The sequence below is a fragment of the Pagrus major genome, chromosome 12 (assembly GCF_040436345.1).
Source record: "Pagrus major chromosome 12, Pma_NU_1.0".
NCBI classification, from domain to species: Eukaryota; Metazoa; Chordata; class Actinopteri; order Spariformes; family Sparidae; genus Pagrus; species Pagrus major.
Window position 1 is genome coordinate 15,661,387 of NC_133226.1, and position 22,947 is coordinate 15,684,333.

General features: G+C 40.8%; 2 protein-coding genes across 5 annotated transcripts; one reads left to right on the plus strand and one right to left on the minus strand.

Annotated features, from left to right (window-relative positions):
- Positions 1-2,188: 2,188 nt before the first annotated feature.
- srsf9 (serine and arginine rich splicing factor 9) lies at positions 2,189-7,051 on the plus strand. 4 transcript variants are annotated; one of them, XM_073478019.1, is made up of 5 exons: positions 2,189-2,293; positions 3,772-3,948; positions 4,122-4,354; positions 5,916-6,088; positions 6,174-7,051. In XM_073478019.1, the coding sequence occupies exons 2-5, from the start codon at positions 3,791-3,793 to the stop codon at positions 6,396-6,398; spliced, it is 789 nt and encodes a 262-aa protein (XP_073334120.1). In that variant the 5' UTR covers positions 2,189-2,293; positions 3,772-3,790; the 3' UTR covers positions 6,399-7,051. The 4 variants fall into 4 exon arrangements, with proteins under 4 accessions (XP_073334120.1, XP_073334119.1, XP_073334121.1 ...); XM_073478018.1 differs by having other exon boundaries at positions 2,198-2,293; positions 3,749-3,948; XM_073478020.1 differs by having other exon boundaries at positions 2,200-2,293; positions 3,769-3,948.
- A 3,011-nt stretch (positions 7,052-10,062) lies between these two features.
- sgsm1b (small G protein signaling modulator 1b) lies at positions 10,063-22,549 on the minus strand. The gene is made up of 25 exons (XM_073478201.1): positions 22,487-22,549; positions 19,912-19,987; positions 19,033-19,195; positions 18,781-18,933; positions 17,664-17,731; positions 17,417-17,559; positions 17,200-17,331; positions 16,624-16,748; positions 16,465-16,532; positions 16,205-16,368; positions 15,984-16,113; positions 15,407-15,533; positions 15,260-15,324; positions 15,028-15,173; positions 14,791-14,919; positions 14,525-14,698; positions 14,314-14,382; positions 13,016-13,261; positions 11,999-12,931; positions 11,796-11,920; positions 11,626-11,708; positions 11,419-11,528; positions 10,707-10,803; positions 10,418-10,585; positions 10,063-10,151 (listed from the first exon to the last, which is right to left on the minus strand). Exons 1-25 carry the CDS (start codon positions 22,547-22,549, stop codon positions 10,063-10,065), a joined length of 3,846 nt encoding a protein of 1,281 aa, XP_073334302.1.
- Positions 22,550-22,947: the final 398 nt, after the last annotated feature.

Sequence of the window (22,947 nt, forward strand, 5' to 3'; positions counted from 1 at the left end):
TCTCAATGTACACATTGCTTAGAAATAAACGGGTTGGTTGGTTGCAATAATCCTTTTATTCCACATGGATCGACGTAAGCAAGCAAAGAAGGAAGCCAAACCCTAACCCCTAACCCTAACTGTTTTTATATACCACATTTTTGTTTATATAGCATATTTCCTTCATAAGGAGATATATAATGTAGTCTGTATCAGCTTGTACCAACTTTTGGGACCGTGTTATTTTTACACCAACACGTTTTTTATGGTTGCACCATTCTGTCAAATGAAAAGTATTTTAGATGTTATGTCCTGTTATTTTATACACATTTTCCCAAGATTTAAAAATAAATCTGCGGCGGTGGGGCTCCTTTGAAGATCATCTTGTACTTGGCATGAGAAAGACAATAGAGTGGTGTAGTCTTTAGTCCTGAAACCTGGAAATCAGTTATTTTTTTTCACTTCTGGTTCCCTCCTCCCAAAGTCAATGGGATTTTTGAATAGGTTTTCCGTTAAATGACTGAAATAAGGTCTGTGGTCACCCGTGCGTAAGATATTTACACGTTTTGTTCTGCGACATAAAATGCATCATTAAATGCCCCACAACTGAATTATGAAGCACTTGGGTTGCCAACAAGTGGCTAAATGAGACTAGAGAAGTTGTCGGGGACATTAAACGTTGGCAATAATCCAAAATAGACTTCAAAGATCCCATAGGCTTTTTGTCGCGGGAACCAGGACGATGCTAACATCCAGGGTAGCCTACAAAAATTTGTCATCGCTCCACCACTCTGCTGATGACATCCCAATGTGGTTAAGTTTCTGGTCTCATATTTTATTAAGTCCTTTCTGTTGTTTTGTCTCTCCTACACAGCCCTTTCATTAAAAATCTAATGCAAACCAAACCCCTGCCTGGGACAAAAATGAGCATTACATCTTTCACGTGGGTTGTACTTTGTCACAGGGCTTACTGCATTGGATTGCATTATGTCTACTCTGTATTGCAAGTGGACGTGCACGTGGTATTTCACCCCTTCTAGTTCCATTCATCCAACAATTTAGTCTTTCCTTGCCGTAACATTGTTGTACACTTATATTGACAGAGTAAGATATCTTCTTTTGATGCAAATGTTTTTTTTTTAGTTTTTTTTTTTTTTTTTTTAATCAGATCACATTACTGTATTGCTGGGCTTGTTATGTCAATAGGACAATGTAATAATTACAATATTACATTATTGCAAGTTACAAGTAATTGCCATTATGAATTGTGTGTTTCTTAATGAGTGGATTCCAATTTGTTTCCTCATCAGAGCACATCTTGGTCACAGATTGGCAATGGCTTAAAGGAAGTATTACATAATTGGTTGTGCAACAACCCATCCAGAGAACTACCCAGGACAGGATGGAGCCAACACACAGGCGACGTAAGGGCTAGTGGGTCTCGAGGGAGAAAATGTGAGATTGTGTAAGAGACAATTAGAAAAAAAGCATTGAGCATCCTGTGATTTAGCACAGTTGAATTAGCATGCTGTTTCAGCAGCTGCTCTGGTGCAACATGCTGATCCCTCCAGTGTCCAGTCTGTTCTACAGCTGGTTTTGGACACTATGCTACAACTTAAAACCAACTTGTTAATGGGTAACTCCACCAATTGTACACATTAAAGTGTGTTTAAAGGTCTTGGGAGTACTACTGCATATGTGAAAATAAGTCGTATAAAGTCTTGTGTGGCCTCAGAGGAAGCTGCATGTAGTCTGACAAATTGCCTCCAGTGATCATGTTGCATTGTGGTTAACGTAGGTTTTGAAAAGGAAGACCAATGTGTGAAGTAAAGAAGATGATACCTCTGGCTCTGCTGTGTTGATTCTGATCATTTGTTTTTAAACTGTCCATAATGAGCTCAACAAGTGTTACAGGAGTGCAATGCAAGACCAATGGACTGCTTTTCAAAACCTGCTGCCGACATTAACCACAGTGTAACTTAGCCACTGAGTGACATAAATGGAGGCAATTTATCAGATTACATGCAGCTTCCTCTGGAGTCACAAAAGGTCTTGTGCTACTTTTTCACATATACAGGAGTGCTCCCCAAGACCAGTAAACACACTTGAGGAGTTGTAATATGCCAAAACTATGTAAATGTTCCCTTTCTTTCCGGCGGGGGCAGCAACGCACACAAACCTCACAACTATCTACCGGAAAATGTGAAGTAGAAGAAGTCACAGAGCCGCTTGCTAATGTGGCTAACTAACACGGAAGCAGCACAGCGTGCGAAGTGGTAGTATTACGTCTGCATAAGAAGGCGCCCTTTGAAAGGTAACTGAGTATTTTTTATAATTTAAGTATTATTTATTGCATGGTTTTAGTGTGCGCTGTCCATTTTTTTTTTTATCATCGAGCTCGGAGAAATATATGTGCTTTGTAGCCGAAAGAGATGCTAGTTAGCGCGACTCGCTAGCTGACCTTACTTTATCAACAAAGAGGCTGATCTGTTATCGACGTTGAGTACGAATAATTTCTAAAGATGGCGTTAACGCTCAAGCCTCAAATTTCAAGTTGAACAGTCTGACAAAACTGTTTGGAGTTGCACTGTCGCTTATGTATGATGTTGTTGTTGTTAGAAGCTGCTTGCAAGGCAAGCAATCCATCGAATAAGCTAACAGTAGCTAGCTAACATTAGCTAGACAGCTGTGGGCTAGTTTACACTTTGACACTTTAAATACGAAAGTGCCAACCAAGCGCTCTCAAAATGTAAGATCATGTTATTAGTATAATAAATCAGTTATCAGCCTGTCACTATCAGTCTTTAGGTGGCAGGGTGTAGACAGGTTTGACCGGTTCATCTGGTTCATCTGTTGCCAGTTTCAAGGCCCCGGGAGTGTATTCTTAATCTAGACTAAGGTTATTTAACATTACACAAGGATACAACTTTAAATGTCAGTGAAGTGCCATTGCGCTTTCACATCGATTTACGTTATTATTAATAATTAGCCAGTTGTCTAGCCTTGTTATATGCAACAAGTGTTCAAATCATTAAAAACTCACAACGCAAATTGTAAGACTTGTCAGCTCTGCTAAAATAACTACATTTGTTAATGTTAAAATGTTTATTTGTTGGGGACATTATCAGCGGTGGGTTCATTTCAAAACTATCGTAATATTTACGAATATTGTTTTTGTGATGTTTTGCATTGTTCATCTTGTAAATTAGGCGTTCAAAAAGAAATACAATATATACAGCTCCTTTATTTTCATTTTTACAACCTGGTAGGCTTTGCCCGACTGGAGTGATTGCACCACAAAATGCACAATGAGTCACAGACTGGTTTAATGAGTATGGAAATGATGTGAATCATTTCTGAAGGCCTTCCCTCAACTTCACTTCAACTCTACAACTTTATTGTCAAGCCAAGACCTTCAGTCTCACCAGATACAATTAAAACATTATATTACAACAAGACAGCCAATCTCATCACATCAGGTCACCAGATCTTAAAATATCAATGTCTTCACACACACTCTGTAATAATCAATGTGTATTCAAGCAGTATAATTCTGTAACCATTTATTAACGTTGTTGGAAATTCATTACCCTGTGTTTTAAAGCTTTCAGGCTTGGATCAGAAGTCCTGTGCCATTTTTATTTTTTGTCTAAATTAAGGAATTGGAAGCGGATGGACTAAGTTTTGGATTGGAACTAGGACTAGGATTAGGTTGAGGAGACCTTCCACAGAAATTTGTGAAAGCAAGAAGTGATCTTAAAGTCTGCAGGTGCCCCCATTCTGTGTCAGCAGTGCCACTCAATCGACCACCATGTCGGACGGCCGGATCTATGTGGGGAATCTCCCCATGGATGTCCAGGAGAGAGACATTGAGGATCTCTTCTACAAATATGGAAAAATCCGTGACATTGAATTGAAGAACAATAGAGGCACTATCCCCTTTGCCTTCATCCGATTTGAAGATCCACGGTGAGTTTTAGGGATGGTCTCTGGCAAGTCAAATCACTTTCCCCTTGCTGGATACCTTAAATTTTGTGCTATAGTATCGTCTCCAGTGACTGACAGCAGGAAATGGATGGAGACCTTTGGAGCTTGTGAAACAGGCGTACTGTGGTAAGGAGTTCTTTGCTCTTTCCTCTTAGGGATGCAGATGATGCCGTCTATGGAAGGAATGGATATGGATATGGAGACTCCAAGCTGCGTGTAGAGTATCCTCGCTCCTCTGGTGCTAAATTTGGTGCTATGGGAGGTGGAGGTGGTGGTGGTGGTGGTGAAGGAGGAGGAAGAGGAGGAGGAGGAGGAGGAGGAGGAGGAGGACCAAGGGGAAGGTTTGGACCCCCAACTCGAAGATCTGATTTCCGGGTCATAGTGACTGGTAGGTGGACGTCATGAGTCGTAGCCAGTTAATATTTTTCTCTCTTTAACACCATCCTGGAGGTCAAGGTCATTGGTAGGATGGAGGTCGTAAGAGTCGTAGGCAGACAAGTTACACTCACTCTCTCTCTCATGGCGGATTGGAGGACAAGGGGACTAGTAGAGGACGTCATGTGTCGTAGGCAGATATGTTTCTCTCTCTCATGGCGGACTCGAGGAAAAGGGGACTAGTGAAGGACGTCATGAGTCGTAGGCAGATATGTTACTCTCTCTCTCTAATGGCGGACTGGAGGAGAAGGGGACTTGTAGAGGACATCATAAATCGTAGGCAGATATGTTTCTCTCACTCTCTCATGGCGGACTGAAGGACAAGGGGACTAGTAGAGGACATCATAAGTCGTAGGCAGATATGTTTCTCTCTCTCTCATGGCGGACTGGAGGACAAGGGGACTAGTAGAAGATGTTATGAGTCGTAGGCAGATGTGTTTCTCTCTCTCATGGCGGACTGGAGGTCAAGGGGACTGAGTGGATGAGGTCAAGTCAGCTCCTTAAATCACGAAACTCAAAAAAGTAAAGTGAAACCGTTCAAGTTGGCTGCAAAATCCCAAACTCCGACTATAGTTACTGGTAGGTGTTATTTTGTCATTGTATCATCATCATCATTAGTTTCTGTTTGTCGTGTGCTACATTTATCTTGTGTTTATACAAGCTGTTAGAATTAGACTGCTTGACCAACCCCTTCAAGTCTAGAGTTTATACAGTAGCCTGCATTGAACGTCATACTAGAGCAGGTTTCTGGAAGTAAAACACTCTGGGGTTCTGGTCTGAAAATATTGGGCTTCTCTAAAATATACAATTATTTCATATAAATTGGTGGAAATTCCCACCTTCTTATTGTAAGGGTTAGATATCCTTAACTATTAGTCAACGTACCGCACAAAGGAATTTGTGAATATTGAGTGGAGGAGTGGGGTAGACTTACACCTGTCGAAAAATTACAAAATTAAAACTCATTTTCAATTTTCCTGTTTGGAGTTAAGATGGCGAACCATTTTAGCATTTCTAGCTCGGGGAATTAAATTAGTTTTTGCGTTAAGTCATTAGTACTAACATTGAATAAGTGCATTGGAGGAAAAAAGTCAACTGTTAAAGAAAGTGCACCTTAACAAGTCCCAAATAGCATGCCATAGGAAACAGCCAATCATATGACATACTGATCAACATAAACAATCAGTCAAGACTGTTATGTAACCATATAGTATTATGGTATTAGGTAGGATACTTCACTGTCTGCTGAATAAATTGATTGTCTTTAAAAGGAAACATTCCTTTTGTACATGAATTTACAGCAAGAAAGAATATGCAAAACTCTAAGTCTTCCCACTTCTCCATCTATTTATATCTAGCTATTGAATGTTAATTGCTGTTTAGTTCAGACCCCATAAAGTTCCGTAAAACCAGATAATGTGTTATTTGCGCAAAAGATGAAACCTGTCCCTGCAGTGATTTTATTGCCCAGTAATATACACAAGAAAGTAACATGTATATTTTTCCCACTCCAGGATTACCACCAACCGGGAGCTGGCAGGATCTGAAGGATCATATGCGCGAGGCAGGAGACGTCTGTTTTGCAGACGTGCAGCGTGATGGCGAGGGTGTGGTGGAATTCCTGCGCAGAGAGGACATGGAGTATGCGTTGCGCAGACTGGATCGGACTGAGTTCCGTTCACACCAAGTGAGTGCAGGTGCTGATGAGATTTAATTGTACTTAAACTCTTAAAGATGTTTGAAGAAATAAGTGTCATTTATTTTTTTCCTAGGGCGAGACCGCTTACATCCGCGTCTATGAGGAGCGGGGCACCCCTAACTGGGGTCGGTCACGTTCCCGCTCTAGATCCAGAGGTCGCTACTCACCTGCCTATAACAGAGGATCTCCTCCTCCACGCTACCAGTCACCTCCACGGCATGCTATGTCGCGCCATAGTCCACCCCCCAGGAGGCACCCTCCCCAGCACCATAGCCCACCTCCGCGTCATTACCGGTAGAAAGGCCTGTCATTTATAGAGGAATTGAGGAAAACATTTTGTAATTTTACTTTTTTTTTTTTTTAACCCCAGGCCTCCTTGTAGGATACTTCATCATTATTTCTTGCTACAAAACATTCCATGATCAGGAACGTCTGAACACACCCTGCTCTTCTCCTCAGCCTTAAAATTTTTTCCTTGTTCTTTTAACACCCAATTGTTATCTGGAAGCAAGATTGTTTTGTTTGGTTTTTCCCTAAGTGAAGTAAATGTATTTGATTGTCATGTAACATATTGAGGGTTTCTTTTATAAAGAAATTCTGGGTGATGTCAAACTTTGACCTGTACACACACACATGATTTTATTGTCCAAAACAAATTACACAATTCTGCAGCTATCAGGCTCTAAAGGTCATGTTTCTGTAGCTACGTTGAGTATGAAGTTTTTGCCAATCAATGAACCTGTGAAGCTAATCAATATCCTCCTCTGACTCAAAACATGTCAAATTAGTGAGCCTTTTAGAGTAGTGACACATGTTGACTGTGAGCCTGTCAGATGATTTTTTAAAATGTGTGACCGAGGTGGCCTGTTGGTGGAATATAATTTGTACGCATCTCTCTAATGTTTGTTTTTTGTTTTTTGTTTACCAATAAAATGCAAACTTTTACTGTGACTGTTTTATTCCTTGTCCTTAAGCTTATTTTTAATATATCATTACTAAATTCATTGGAAGTGGGCTTTCCAAAATTAAGACACAATGTCTTTAATTTTATAATTTATAACCATGTTATCCTAGTGCAGCAGGTCAAAATGTGTAAACCGAATGACTTAAAAAAAAATAAGCATTGGTTTTCAATTTTCATTGGTTCATTTGATAGACAGGCAAGAGTTCCCTAACCAACAGTGAACAGACAAAATACCCGACACTCATGTTTGTGTGTACAATATACAGTATATTCTGAGATGTAGCCCATCAAACCTTGATTGAAGATAATGGTTGAATACAACCCTCTTGTTTGAGGGTTAAACTGGGTGTGAACATGATTCATTGCTGGCTATTAACAGGCACAGTGGAGGGTGAAATATCAGTTGTTCAAGCTTAGTTCAAGCTAAAGGAAATGTTCATTTTTTAGAAATGTGTCTCAAAATAACAATACTGTAACCTATTGTATCATTTTAATCAAGTGGTATTAGAAATACTATCAACATATCCATGCTTTTGACAACCTCAGTTGTTCCATGCCTATTGGGTTTGTATTAGTCATTACAAAGCACTAATTAAGACCTTATTCTGCATGACCATAATCTACAAATACTAGACCATTAACTAAGTTTTCCCTCAATTACCTCCTAATTACTGCTTATTGATAGTAACTTAGAAAGTTGTTGTACATTACTTTTTGATTTTTAATATGCTTTGCTCACTGTAGGCCTAATTTTATAATAATGTAAAGGAGTATGTTTCCCTCGCTCGTTTAACGTTTGAAAATCTGGTGTTTTTATACAGAACATTGGTGGGTGTGTAACTATATATTTAGTACATTATGAAAGTGTCAAGTGTGGAAATACACAGAAGGCACACGGGATGCAAAATATAATATTTTTTAATACGCAATAAATTAATTATACCAGGTGACAATCTGAGAGGACAGAGAAAAAAAATAAAAATATATTTATTTCCAATGGCATATTTTTATCTTTCTGTTCATTATAGTCCGATAAAGCCCATATACAGACATTGTATTGCATTTAATAAATATGTACTATCTTAGACAATAAGTCTTTTTAACACATTGTTTACAGTAAATCTTCTGACAACAAACACAGCAATACACAAACAGCAATACTCGGGCATGTTTTAGAAGATCGTATGGAGACACATTAGCAGTGATGTCAAAACACTGGAATTTAAGCCACAGTGAACCAGATACAGGTGTGTTTTAGCTGTTTTGCGAACGGAAGTGGCACCAATAAGTCATATTTTCTGACATACTTATGCTGGTATCGAGCCATGTAGATAGAGAAGTATTTATCTGTGGCGATTTAAGGATATCCATTTGAAATTTCTCAGACTTTACTCAGATAACATTAGAATTTGTTTATACCAAAGATGTCTCCAGGACATTGTTTCTGGAAAGACAAGTTGCAGCTAAATGTTCATTTTCGGCTGGACGGATGGATTTCCATTCACTTCCACTGAACGTACACACATAAAACCGGAAATATCTGCATGGCTGCATACCACTGTTAGCTACCACTAAACCGAGCCTTTAAATGTAGTAAGTTGACCTCCTGGGACCCAGTAGACTGTGAAATGACGGCTTCAAAAAGATGAAATATACAAGTAGCTGAAGTCATGACAGTCTGAGCAGCACGGTGATAAAGTACAATGAACAGAAACTCTTGAGCTAAGAGGTGCGCAGTAGTAATCTGGGGACGATTACAGTCTCCCCAAAAAATGAGCCCCATCCAAGGACCTTGAGGGCACCAGATAAAATCTGGCAGGCTGAGAACAAGATGTCTGCTCTCCATTAAATATCAATAATTTTTTGCAAGACTTGTTTGACAAGCTAAGCAAGATCGGCAGGACAAGACAGAGGCACAAAACCATGAAACTGATTTTAAGGTGAAAGTGAGAGAGGGACGTGCAGATTGCAAAGGAAGCATGCTGCGTTCACTGCACCCCTTTGAGATCAAATGAGCCACTGTTAGCACTGTACTGTCTCTATGTCTTGAGAACCAGCAGCTGAATTCTTCAGCCTGAGCAGCATTGTGTTAAGGTGAGAAGATTGTACAACAATAACTGTTGGTCAGCACAAAAATAAAAGCTAGTGGAGGGGTCAAAGGATGAAGTCCACACCATAATCAATGCATAGAGGAGGTCAGAGATAGAAGGAGCACACAGTATGAGAACTTGGTTGGGTGCCAGAGGAGAAGACGATACTGTATATGCAAACTATGTGCAATCATGCACAGAGTTCACAGGTTCGGTCCGGATATCCTGCAGACTTGTGTGCATCAGAGGCAAACACAGGGAGAGGACCATTGAGCTTCCAAGAAGCCAGTGAGTGGTCCTCAAAATGGCTATTGATAAGCAAACCACACATGCTACATGGACACAACCTCCTCTAATGTACCTCTAAGACCAAATCATCTAATAATGGCAGATATTATTACTGAAAATATATTCAAGTGCATCACAAGATGTTTAATCATGGTAGCTACAGTTTCAGCGAAATAATAAAAATACTGAAAATATATTCAAGTGTATCACAAGCTGTATGGTAGGTATAACTTCACAAAAATAACCCGGCAGAAAATGTAACAATACAGTGAAGAATTTGGTTGCTGTATCCCTGAAAAAACAGCTAAATTTAAGGCAAAATAAATAACATCCTGAAGCAACAAGGGTACATTCACTAGGTGAACAATAACACTTTCAAAATAAATTTACTGGCATTAGTTGCATCTCCTGAATATAGAGAGGAGCATCTGGAAAGACGTTACACAACTATATGACCATATATGTCGTCTTTTCAGTACTTACCGATCACTGCATTTCACTAACATTGATTCCTTTCCTCTTGAATACATGACTATTACGTGGTCGTGTCAGTAGTATCTTGAAATAATTTAGCACAAAGACACATGGGAGCAGCAGCAGCAGAACAGCAGCATCCTGCATCACTTGTTTTCAATGAGTGTCTGCACTTTTTGGACCAAGTCTCGAGCCATCATCAGGACCTGCGGGACGTTGTGTCGCTCTGCCATTTCTGAGAGGAGAATTTGAAAACCATTGTGACTCACAAGAGGTACATTATTTAGTAATATCGATCATGTTTAATAGCTCATTTTCTCCTTGAAACTATTTCAAAGCATTCTCTATTATCATTGCTGAAATATTATCGTCTTCCACTTGTTTATTTTGCTTCAACTAATTATGAGAATGGTATGTTAGTCTGTTTTTTCAACTGGTAATTGTTTTTCAACACTCCTTCCACCATATTGTAACTTAATTATCTGTCATATCTCGTCTTACCGTTAAAGAACTTGATGATGTCTGTGAAGTCCATGTTATTTTCCAGGATGATGTCTCTATACATTTCTACAAGTGCCAGAGCGATGAAGAGCACAAAGTGCTCAGAGGAGGTGTACTTGGCTGCCCAGATCGTTTCCCACAAGGAGAACACATCGTCATACACCATTTCTATGCAAAAAAACAAACAAAAAGAGATCAGATCACATTCAGTATCATGTTATGAACAATTCAAAGCTCTTAAATGGGAGATTCAAGTGAAAATATTTCAATGTGTAGGATTTCCCATCACCTCTTTTGAAGTCAAGCAAGAACCAGCGATAACAGAAGTAGAAGTGAGTATAGTCTCCATTCTGCTGCATCAGTTCAAACAGCTCAGAGTCCAGGATCTATTAGTATAAAGACAAGTCAAGTCAAATCCTGCTAGAAACAAAATATTATATTGTTCTATATTATTTCTATTTTTACACTAAGTTCACTTATTTTTTCTTGTGTCTTTACACTTGTCTGTCACTGTTAGGCAACAAAAATACTTGGTAAGGTTTAGGAAAACATGGTTCGGGTTAAAATAGATCCAATCACAACATTAAACATGTGTTCGAAAGGAAAATTTCTCCTGTGTGCATATTATTCAGGTCTTTTTCTCCGAGTCACTAAGCTATGACATTACAAAAACTTGATTGGTCAGTTTTAACGATGGCCCTGGAGCAACAATAATTACAATGTTTGAGTTTAACAACAACAACACGGCGATATCAGATCATGCGTGGGCAGACATTGATTTAAGTCTGAAATTGATAAAGGTTGATCAAAAATTGCAATATTCATTAATTATTAAAAAATTATTTTATTTAAAAAAAAAAAACTTCAGTCAGCTCCCCATTGAGGATTTTCCTTCATCACAAGTACAGATATTGACACATTTTGGTACATGTAAAAAGCACATGATCTGTATCGGACACTCGTTTCAGCCAAGTACTTGCTCAGCCCTAATATGTACATACCTGGATAAGAGAACGCATATTGGCAAAGTGAGAGTCCATGGCACCACCATGAGGAAAATTCTGGTTCATCCTCTTCATCAGCTCAGTGAAGCAGCTAAATGCCATGACCTCTGGGAAGCATACACATTTAAAAGGTTAGTCATTTAGTCATTTAGGTGATTTCAGGCAAGTGTATACTGACAGGGCTTGCACTTAGTTTTCACCGACCGTCGTCCAGAATAACCAGTAGCGGAGCCAGCAGATCACACATGCCCTGGACGTACCCTGTATCCAGATGCTGCCACACGTAACTACAAAGACAACCAGATTGTTTCATTTGTATTTTGGTTTTGGGTTGAGACAAACGTAAAAGATATTCAGCATGGTGACACATTTACCTGCACATGATGTTACGCAGCTTGTCCAGGTTCTCGGATGTGAAGTACCAATATGCTCTGTCACAACGTCTGACGTCTTTGTCAATGCGGTGCAAATTGATCAAGTACATGTCCAGTGTTTCTTGCTACAAAAATAGAATTCTGTTAGTGCATGCTTACGATTAAAAAAAAGTGTGTGTTTGTATGTCATGTGTCATGCTTACAGAATAGGTTTGTTCTTCTGAGGATTCGTCGTGTTTGGCCCCTCCTCCCACCTCCACAGTCTCTGGTTCAGCGAGCACATTTTCCATCTCAGGCTCCTCTTCAGAAAGGCCCAGGTCGGTGCCCTCAGGACTGGTGTTACAGGCCGTGTCCAGATGGTGATCTAGGACAAGGCCCTCTGATGCCATTTTCTCTCTTTGGGCAAAGGAGATGGGGGGAGCGGCGAGCCCTGCCAAAGGCCTGGATTTGATAGCCTCAGAGGTCACACATGTTATCCCTGCAGGAATGTCCTCCATTTCCAGGGCAGAAGGAGAGTCGTCTGAATCGACCGTGTCTGGAGACTGCCGAGAGTGGGACGATAATGAAAGGCTGCCCCTTGAAGCCGACTGAAGTGCGTTCAGTACTTGTCTGACGGGCGAATTTGAACCTGGTTTCTCAGATGCGATTTCTGCAGCTTTTTTCATTTCAGCCAAATCGCAAACTGATGCTCCTGCATCCTTTCTTTCTGCCTCTGTGGTGCCAGCCTTTGACATTTGTGATGGGATTTCTTCAGAAGCTGTTTCAGGTTTTTCAGAAACCGCTGGCTTCATTTCACCTGCTGGATTAGTATCTTTTTCTGCTGTAGGCGAACACAATGACTCCACTTTCAGATCAGATTTGCTCTTTTGCGCTTGAAAAGTCAAGGTCTGCCCCAGTGGAGGTGCTTGGAAATACTCGTTATGAATCTCTGTTTCTAGCTTTAGAACATTTGTTTTCTCTGGGACAGATCTTAAATTCATACTGGTGTCTACTTCTTTTACATCTTCAGATTGCTCATTTGGTGTTATTTCTTTTTCCCCTACTCCTGGTTTTCCTTCAGATTCAGGCATCTCTTGTGAGTTAGCAATTCCACAGTCCTTAACCACCTCACTCTCTGTAACCGTCTCCATCTTTGTCTCTGAAACCTCATCCTTGGCTGCTGCATCCATCACATCCTCCCCTCCTGGCTGTGCCTCTGTTGTAGTTTTCTCCTTTAAGACTTCTGATGCTTCTGCTGACTGCTGGGAGGTTGTGGATCCGACAGCTGACTCAGTTCCAGGAGGGCTGTTTTCTGACTCTGGACATTGATTTGACAGACTCGGGGATGAGGGGTTGCCAGAGGGTGGCTGTGGAGCCTCTGCAGTGCCACTTGTGATGTCCTTCAGTGGACTGCTGTGCTGTGTTTCTCCCTCCTCGGCCGTGGGCTCAGTCTCAAGCTGATCCACCGCCTCAACTGATCCAAACACCTGGTAACCAATGGAAAATGGTGAGCATGAATTCCGATGTAATGAAAGAGACAAATGTTGAAGGATTGCACTGGTGGTTTTGCTTGTTTGGTTTGGTCACATTTAACTTGTTCTTAGTAATGACATTACAACAGACTGCTTTGCATTTCTGCCTCCTCTTAGTTAGGATACATCCTTTTGAGCCACGCTAAGGGCACAACTCTGGGGTGACAATGATGGTTGGTCGATCAGTCCAACATTTTGGTTCAGACAGATATATCTCTAAATTAAAACTATTCGATTGATTGCTGTGATATTTACACCAGACGTTCATGTTTTTCAGAGGATGACACCTGGTTACTTTTGTGGTCCCCTGACTATCCTCTAGTGCCACCTGCAGGTCAGAGTTTTTACTTATCCTGAGAAACATCTCAACAACTGGCACAAAATCTGATAAACATTCATGGTTCCCAAATGACCTATCCTACTGACTTTGGTGGTCTGTGCCATTATGAGGTTATGAGGACTATTGCAATTTTTTGTGAAATGTCTTAACGACCATTAAAATAATTGCAATGAAATTTGGTGCAATTCAAGGGTCCCTATGAATTGTAATCGCTTTGGTGACTTTCATCCCGTGCCATCATCAGTTAAAAAAATGTTTGTCCAATACTTCGATTTATGACTTGCTACTGTTGCTCTCTAATAAACAACCAAACTTATGCAGTCATTGTCTGTCTATAATTTATCTTTTCTGTTTATCTGTCTGACAACACAGCTCATCAATACAATTTCATTTGCAAGTGACCTATAAATTGTCCGATTTTGACAGGCCCTTGAAGGCACCGCCATTTATTTTTAGCAATAGAAGAATAAGCTAAAGACTATTCCACACAAGTTTCTGCAAGTGCATTGTAATTTAATTTAAAAAAAGGTAGGAAATAAATCAAACAAGTTATGGTATGCTTTGGGAAATTACAGTAGACTTCATATAAGTTGTAATAAGTGGGCTAACACATGAAAAACATTGGTACGGTCTTTTATAAGAGATCATTGTTGTTGTAAGAAACTACCTGCGCGCTGCTGCTGGAATCACTTTGTAAGTGAGCATTCTGTTGATCCGAGCTGCTACTTAGAGACGACTGGAGGGCGACAAAAAGCAGATCTGTCAGCCAACTTGCTTAGAACCTTCCTCACAATACAATAAACAGTTCCTTTCACGTTTTCTCTGTTGTGATATGGTTACATAACGCAGCACATTTTATGCTCAAAGGTCAAACTTACATCTGTGCTGATGGTGGAGTCCCGCTGCACCGGTCCTCTCTCCACACTGGCTCCAGAAGAACATCTGGCGATGGCCTCTGCATGTTTCTCTCTCTCCCTCTGACGGACAATGGCCTCACAACCCTGCCACTCCTTCATAGTCTGTTCATACATGATCCGCATCTGCTCGTCAATCTGAAACAGAAACCTTGTGTAAATAAAGATGGTAACACACCCTGTGGTGTACATGTGCAGATTTATAAAGTCGGACAGAACTTATAGAATACCTCTATCCGGCACTTCTCAGTCATGGTGAATTGGTAGTGTCCCAATAGGAAGGGCCAGACCTCTTTGCGTAGTGAAGGAGCCACTCCACCAAAATACACGAGCCTGTGGATCTCCTTTTCCTCGTAGGCCTGAATAACATTAAGTCTGGTCACACACACTCTAAAATAACAATTTAATACTGTAATTAATTAAAACCAAAATATATGTTATGGCCTGCTGTTCAGTGTGAGTCTTACAGAGCGGTCCTGAAGGAACCTGCTCCAGACCTCAACAGAGAGGCCTCCTCGGGCACCGCAGGGCACATCAGGGTCAACTATAGTCGTGTTGACCAGAGCAGAAAGGTGGGTACGGACTGTGGACAGATGACGGCAGTATGCAAGCCCTGCAGGGGAAAGATGAATGTTTCATACTGAGCAGGAACAATCAATCAGAATATTCCTTAATTAACACACAGATGTTTGCACTCACATCCATAGAAAGCTCGGGAGATTATCTGGTACTTCATGGTGTCACAAAGGAGCTTTAAGGGAGCCCTGGTAGGAAAGAAAAACGGCTAATTTAGTCAACTGAATTAATTTGAATTTAGATTTGAGTCCGTCCCGAGGAAATACTTACCTCTCCTGATTACAACCGTTAGGCAGAGAGCCATCAGAGGAGCCATTCTGTGAGCAGGAGGAGCACGAGGACTTTCTGGGCGTCGGCTGCCACATGTTCACACCCTGATCCATCAGCTCCAGGGCCACTGCACAGCATAATAGCATTTATTATCATCACCATAAGCATGTAAAAACAGATTAAAGGGGCACTGTGTAGTTTTGGAGAAGAAATTCAAACACATCTGCAAATAATAAGAAAAACACTGAAAACAAACACAACAATAGACCAAGTGAGAGGATGGAGGTGTGGCGGACAAACTACTGTTAGTCCATGCAAAGCCTCCCTATTGTCGACTTTAATGTGAAATGGACACACAGGGCACTGAATAGGCAGGAGGAAGATATGAAATGTAGCAGTTTCACATTAGCGCGAAATTAATTAGAAGGATGTACACCGAGTATATGCTGAGGAAAAACAGATTTATCTAAAGTGTAATTGTCTAAACTGTAAATCAGTATTAGGAGAATAATGTAGTCTGATGACGCTTTATTCAATTAGCAAAGGGAGGCAGAGCAGGAAGATTAAAGACACTCACTGAACTCCATCTGATTGCCAGGAAAGAGGATTCGAAACACATAATCGGTTGCTTCATCATCCTCCTTATCTGATACAGAATCGCAGGAGCCGTGCGGACTCCTCTTTCGCAGTTTGGGGAAAACCTTTCCCTGAGAATGGAAGAAAATATGCAGTAGAATAATTGTTATGACAGGTCGTAGTTGTTTGAAAATAAGAGGGTACAGAAGCACTGCTGCTGACCTTTCCTCTCTGATTCCACAGTGGCGGGTCCAGCTGTCCGTGAGGTAGCAGGCCGGTCTCCAGGCAGGTGAGAAACTGGAGGAGGTGGCCTCCTTTGGGGAAATGTAGAGGAGGTCTCTGGATCCCATCCTGGCTCACCAAAACTACTGTCCCACCACTGTTCACTGGAGGAATTCACACAATAAATAATAAGATAAATAAAACTCCTACTACTTTGGATACTACTTTGGATGAAAGAAATTATCAGGGGACCAGCATACCTTGCTGATGACAGTGGAGATACACAATCTCCTCCAAACGAATTGTCATAGCGTAATCCCAATACACACTGGAGGAAAGATGAGAGAATAGGAGCCATTGAGTCGACAGAGTAAAAACAAGACATTATTCAGACTCCACTGGGTTCTGTCAGCTTTCACCTTTTCTCAGAATCCAGCTCCCCCACGTTGCCGTTCATCAGCTGATTAGGCGTCCATTTCAGTGTCATGAGGTCTGCAGTTTGATGTAGGGACAGGTAGCCCGGGATGGCCTCCATGTCATCTCTCTGCACACAGCAATCAAGCCTTTCTTAATATCCCATTAGGGTTAGGTGCTAGATAAATATTGTGAAAGTGTCAAAACATTAAATCTACGGAGATGCACACAGCCCGTATTCGGAAAATGTGACCTTAAACGAGCCGTCAGGACACTGCCCTCAACCCAGCACAGCCATGGTCGCAAAAACAGTGGCAGAGTTGATGTTGAAACACAATGGGCAATACCTGCTCAGGCCTGTGAGAGCTGACCAATCAGAGCAGACTGGGGGGCCTAAACTGGGTGTTCAGTCAGCAGGTGATTAGAAGTGCTACAGCATTGCTTAGTATAAAGAAAATAATGTGTTTTCTAGTAGACAGCCATAATAAAAATCAAAGGAGCCTACTGTGGGACCTTCAAAGCAGGTACGGGGATTATATTATCATTGTATTTAAAAGGTAAGATAAACCAAAAACACGTACCGGCTGCACCAGGACATTGTTCTTCCCGAACAGAAGTGTGGCTCTGGAGTTTTGGTGGAGTGATTCAACGTAGTCCTTCACCCACATGAGAGGGCGGTCATCCATGCTACCACTGGACTGTCTCTTCTGGATCTGATACAAGAAGTATTAAACATGTATTATTCACTATAATTTATGATTATTTGATTAAAACAGATTAACTCCTCTGCTGTCTAACCAAGGCAGGCCGTCTGGAGGGCGAGTCCTGCCGACAGTGGCCGCTGTGGATGCGGTGCCGCTGTACGAGCTCGTCTGCAGACGGGTCTGTCCAGAAATGGTCTGCAGTCTTAACTTTGGTGTACTCCAAAGCACAAGGGCCAACTGTAAAAATGAGGATAATCAGTACTTCAGATACTTTCAAGGTTTCAGTAAAAGATAGTAAGCCAAAGTAAGGCAATGTGTAGGTTAGTGTAGTTCATAAATACCCAATAGAGATGCAAGGATTGGTCCATCCACAGGATCCATCAGCATGGCTTCTTTCTCATAGAAGGCACTGCAGGAAAGAATATGTAGAACATTTATAGCAGATTTTGATATTGCACCCAACTTCCTGTTTGCATGAGATCTGTATAAGGTCACATTTTGCAGGTCTGGAAATTTTATGGTGAGTAGGTGGTAATTACCAAGCAATATTTTTGAAATATCTTTGCCAGAAATGAGTTAGCTTCAACAACTCACTTCAAATTAGCGGCCCGCTGGGGGCAAGTTTGACAGAAATGAGGTGGAAATTAAAATGGCATGATCAGCAGAAGTTTTCTGGAATTGTATTAAAGAAATTAGCAGCATTAACTGCTTTTTTAGGGGGGAGAAACCAGAACACTATTATTAAAATATCTTATAAATGATGTCAATATATTTTGAGGCGATTACTGTGGTAATTTGGGGGTCATTTCAAAGAAATCTGAAATAAGTCACTTGTTAATTACCACCTACTTACCATAAAATATGCAGAAGTGTTACCCTGTTAAAGGAGCACTATGTAGTTTTGAGGAAGAACTTTTAATCAGAAGAGAAAGATCTTCAGTGACTATTTTTTATGCCTAAACAAACTAAATAAACAAACTCTCTTTGTTTTCATGATTGAATAAACCGAACAAACAAACTGACCTTAAAGGACAACACAATTTCATATTGTTTTACTTTGTTTATATTTGGCGGACCCTGTCACCTTTCTAGCTTCAAACAGTGTTCTGGGGACCTTATTTTCCTCTGAGAACAGCTTGTTTATTCAGTTATGGAAAAATAAATATTTCTGAGTTCGTATTATTACCTCATTAATATTGTTAATATTGAAATTCTGAGTTTGAATTTCTTCTCTAAAACTACGTAGGGCCCCTTTAAATAACCACATGAGACGATGACAAGAGTTTGACAATAAAAAGTTGAAAACGATGCAGACATGCACAAAAACAGAAACAGACACCTTCCGTTGTTTCTCAAGATTAATAAAGGAATCTTACAGCAAAACGATGACAGTGAATGCGAGAGAAATTCATTCAAAGCCAGTAGATTATGACTGTGTTTTATAATGTATAAAAATACCTGCTGTTCTCCACCAGGTACAAGACAATCTTGTCCAGGAGCTTCTCCATCAGTGCAGTTCGGATCCACAGGTGTCTCAGCGCCTGAGGAGGGAGGTTGGCCAACTTGGATTGCCGACTGCGCTCATTACTCAGTGAAGAACTGTTCTGCTTACTGAAAAAGAGAAAAGAAACCAGACGGATGAGATGTCTGTAAGGGTTGTTAAAATGGAACAGATATAGGACAGGATGATGCATTAGGACAACATTTGACCTGTTTTCGATAAGCTGCTCCAGCTCTTGGACCTTGTGGCAGAGTTCCTCAGCAGGCGAGAAGCTTTTTGCCGCTTTCATGAACAGCGCTGCGACCTTGTTACTGCACAGCAGGCCGGCGATACGACGCTTCAGCCCATGAAGCACGCAGGCCTCCACTACAGCTAAACACACACACACACACACATACAGAGTATTAGTCAATATCTTATTTAGATACTCATATTTCATTTTTTTGTTTGTTTTTGTTTACTTTAGGTGGAATCTTTTTATTTGCCCTTGAATTTAGTTTTCATCTCATAAATTGCACCATTCAATTTCCTCTTTATAAACACTTCAATAACAGGTGAAAGGCAAGAGCAGGTGGCACAAGTAGAAAGAGACCAAAATCTGCCCAACACTGAGTACCGTTGCTAGGATATGAGGGATGTGATTCACACACTCCTCACTCCTGGTTAGTATCAACACCTTTGAAGGGTGTTAGTCTACTTTAATAAATATCCATCCATCCACCTTATCAAATATAAATAGACATGAATAATGAAAATAAATCGCAGTAAAAGATCGTTTTGTCTGTGAGGATGAACTCGTAGGAGGTGACGGCTTGATACAAATTGATGTCTACCATCATTCTGCACTGTATTTGTAAAACTACAGCACTAAAATCTCTGAAATTAGACACAAATGCTGAACTACTTCAGGCAAAAAAGCCCATTTTTATAGCCTCTTGTGTAGCTCATTATATCTGTTCTTACATTAACGTAAAACATTAAAAATGGCAGAAAAGGTCTTGAGCATGTTCCCTGAATTTCGGCACACCCTGTCCAAAGCTGAGTGTGCAAATACAATCAAGGTAGTAGAAGAAAAAAAACACATTTACCACAGAAGGATATAATGTGGCTGCTGTCTGCGTGGACAAACTTCCTCGTTACTGCCTCCTCCATAATTTGTTTCACCTAAGAGAGAGAGAGAGAAACACGGTGAGACGAGATTTAATCTGTCTGACAAGGCTACATAAGGTGACAGGGAGTCAAAACAAGGAGCACAAGAGGAAGCAGTCGGGGAATATCATACAAGAGGAAATGATGAGTGAAGGAGCAGTTCATGAGGATAACAAACAGACCAAATTATTTATTCCTCGTGTAAACTCATCTGTTCGCTCAAGTCTAGATGTTCTTGAGGAGTTTAATTCTTGACACCTGTGACTCATCCCCGGGGGCATGTCACAACCGTGCTGCTCAGAGTTGGCACTATCAGATGTTAATTCGGGCATCTTTTTGCCCCTTTTGGTCAGGCTCCAAAATCACTGCATCCTACACTTCCCATAATGCAACTTGGCAAACGTAAGATTTTCCCTGTTTGGTCAATACTACCCTGATTCCACAAATATTAGGATGCTGTGTTATACGTAAAATGCAATCACAAGATATTCAACGTCCAAACTCATAATAATTTTGAAACACAGCATCCCAACTTTTTTTGATTCGAGGTTGAACACACATCTTAACACCATGCTTTGAGGCGTTCTTTCTTTTATAAATTTGTAGTCCACAAGCCGAACCAGCGATAACCCTGATGTCATTGTCAGGTTTGTTTTCACTCGACTTGACAAAGCTCCTCCAGAGACACAGAAGACATTATATAACTGTTTTCAAGGGTATAAACAGCACTCGAGACTTGGCAACTGATCTCAATGTGTAAAAATCTGTTTACTTCCCCTTCAAGCTAATGTAAGATAAACAGAGGGGTTTTTTTCAGAGTTAATCCATTTTACTTTCTAATAGAGCCCGACTGATAGATCAGATGACCGATATTATCGGCTTATCACTCATATATCAGTATCGGGATATATGTGGGCCGATATGTGCTGATATAAAAACTTTTTTTTTACAGAACATAATGCAGAAAAAGACTTTCGGGGTAATTTTTAAGTCATTATATTGCCAGTGAAGTTGACTGTTTCAGTGCTTTTCTGTAATTTTGTCATTATTTACATATCTTAATTACAAATGACTGCATTTGATGGATCATTGCTAAAAATGTGTGTTTATGTATATATTCTGTGAATATAAGAATATCAGCCCATATATCAATATTGAAATTATTTTGCTCACCATTATCTGTGACGTCAACCCCAACAATCCAGCATTGGTCAGACTCTACTTTATAAAATGATAGTTTTTTTTAACTGGCTTGTCTGTACTCCTTTCATCATCGTCATTATAATCATCATCATCACCATCGGCAGGAGCACTGAAGACAATTTCAGAGGCTGACATTCCATTAAAATAGTCATAGGTATTGCTTATTGGATCTGTCTGTTTGCTGAACTTTAGTTAATGCAGGCAACTTGTAAACCCTAACGTTTGGAAAAGGTCGCATTAACAACGTATTGTTGTGTGTTGATAGGTGAAGTTTTGTCCACAGAATGAGAAACAATGAACTCTAACACGGCTGTCATCAATTATGAGGTTTCTTTTTGACCTTTTTGGGTGTTTATTGGAATTCTGTCAAAACTATCCATAAAAACATGTCCAGAATCACAAAACTGAAACTGTTCTCCATATGAACCTGAGAAGTCTGCTTCCTAATAAACAGACAGACATCAGCCTGAACTAAAAACACCAAACATCCATTGTTTTCTACTTATATGCTTTGCTTCAGATCTATATATCGGAGCTCAGCCCCTCCTCGCTGCAGGAGTCATGGATGTTTGAGAGGCAATGAGTCACAGGTGAGGGGGAGTACGGACATGATAAGCCTGGAAGTACCCGGCTCCCTCAGCAATGAATAAAACATCCTGTTTTCTCTCCCTGGAGGGAATCACCGAGCAGTTTGAAGGCTTTCTGTGGTGTCTCCTTAATTTCTATGCAGATTAATATCCTAATGGCTCCGAATACTTCAACAATAAATCACCCAGTTTGGGGCTGGACTTTTTCTTTTCTGCATTTAATGGTTCCTTGAGGAAACAGATGCCAAGGTCACACCTTTAAGTTTTGGACACTAAGATGGTGTGTTGGAAGGATGTCAGTTTAATCTTGATTTCTTCAGGGACAGATGGAGAGATGGGGAGACTGTTGCAGGGTATGAGAAAACACCTGGATAGAGGCAGATGAATCTGTACATTGTCACTTATATGTGTATGTCCACCCCCCCACATAGAAGAATCATCATCATCTGTATCATTATCGTCATCATCACCATCACCATCACCATCAGCGTCATCCCCATATTTACGCCAGTCACAAACACACCGGGGTAAAACATCCTAAATACACCCACTCCTGTTATGTAAAATAAATGGTCAGTCTTATGATAAACAGGCCTGTGGCGTAGTCGAGGCTCAACCCCGATGAACGATGTCCACAAACACACGCATACACACACACTGTCAGTGCCAGTAAACACACAACTGAGACGAGCGAGAAAGACAGACAAAAAAAACCGCAACAAACCTCTTTCTTCACATTGCGCAGCAATTTCTGGCGCGTCTCGGCCTCTGTCACGGGAAAAAACATGATGAACACGCTCAGATTCAGATCTCAGATTTGCTGTATCGGAAATAAAATGATGGTGAGAGGCTCACGACGGCAAAACAATACGAGCGGCGGCTGTACCTCCCATCGCTCCGGGTGCAGGGTGCAGCGGCTGACGCGCACAGCTTGTCGGAGAAGAAGGTGTCGAAAGGGACGAGGACGACGGCGGGTAAAGAGGCGAGAGGGGCTCCGAGGTGCACGGTGCGATCCTGGCGACTATATTAAACCTATCTGTTACCTCTCAGCCAACCAACACCCCTTTAAAGCCACAGTAGCCTATACGTTGAGCCACACACAGCGCATACACCTACACACACATCATCCAATCCCTATAACACACACACACACTCACTCACATAAAAAAACACATTAGATAAATA

Coding starts and splice junctions, on each gene's coding strand:
- sgsm1b (XM_073478201.1), bottom strand. CDS start 22,549: ATGTTTTTTCCCGTGACAGAGGCCGAGACGCGCCAGAAATTGCTGCGC. Junction 19,988..22,486: donor TGCGCAATGTGAAGAAAGAG/GTTTGTTGCGGT, acceptor TCTCTCTCTTAG/GTGAAACAAATTATGGAGGA. Junction 11,529..11,625: donor ACTGGTTATTCTGGACGACG/GTCGGTGAAAAC, acceptor TATGCTTCCCAG/AGGTCATGGCATTTAGCTGC.
- srsf9 (XM_073478019.1), top strand. CDS start 3,791: ATGTCGGACGGCCGGATCTATGTGGGGAATCTCCCCATGGATGTCCAG. Junction 3,949..4,121: donor ATCCGATTTGAAGATCCACG/GTGAGTTTTAGG, acceptor CTTTCCTCTTAG/GGATGCAGATGATGCCGTCT. Junction 4,355..5,915: donor TTTCCGGGTCATAGTGACTG/GTAGGTGGACGT, acceptor TTCCCACTCCAG/GATTACCACCAACCGGGAGC.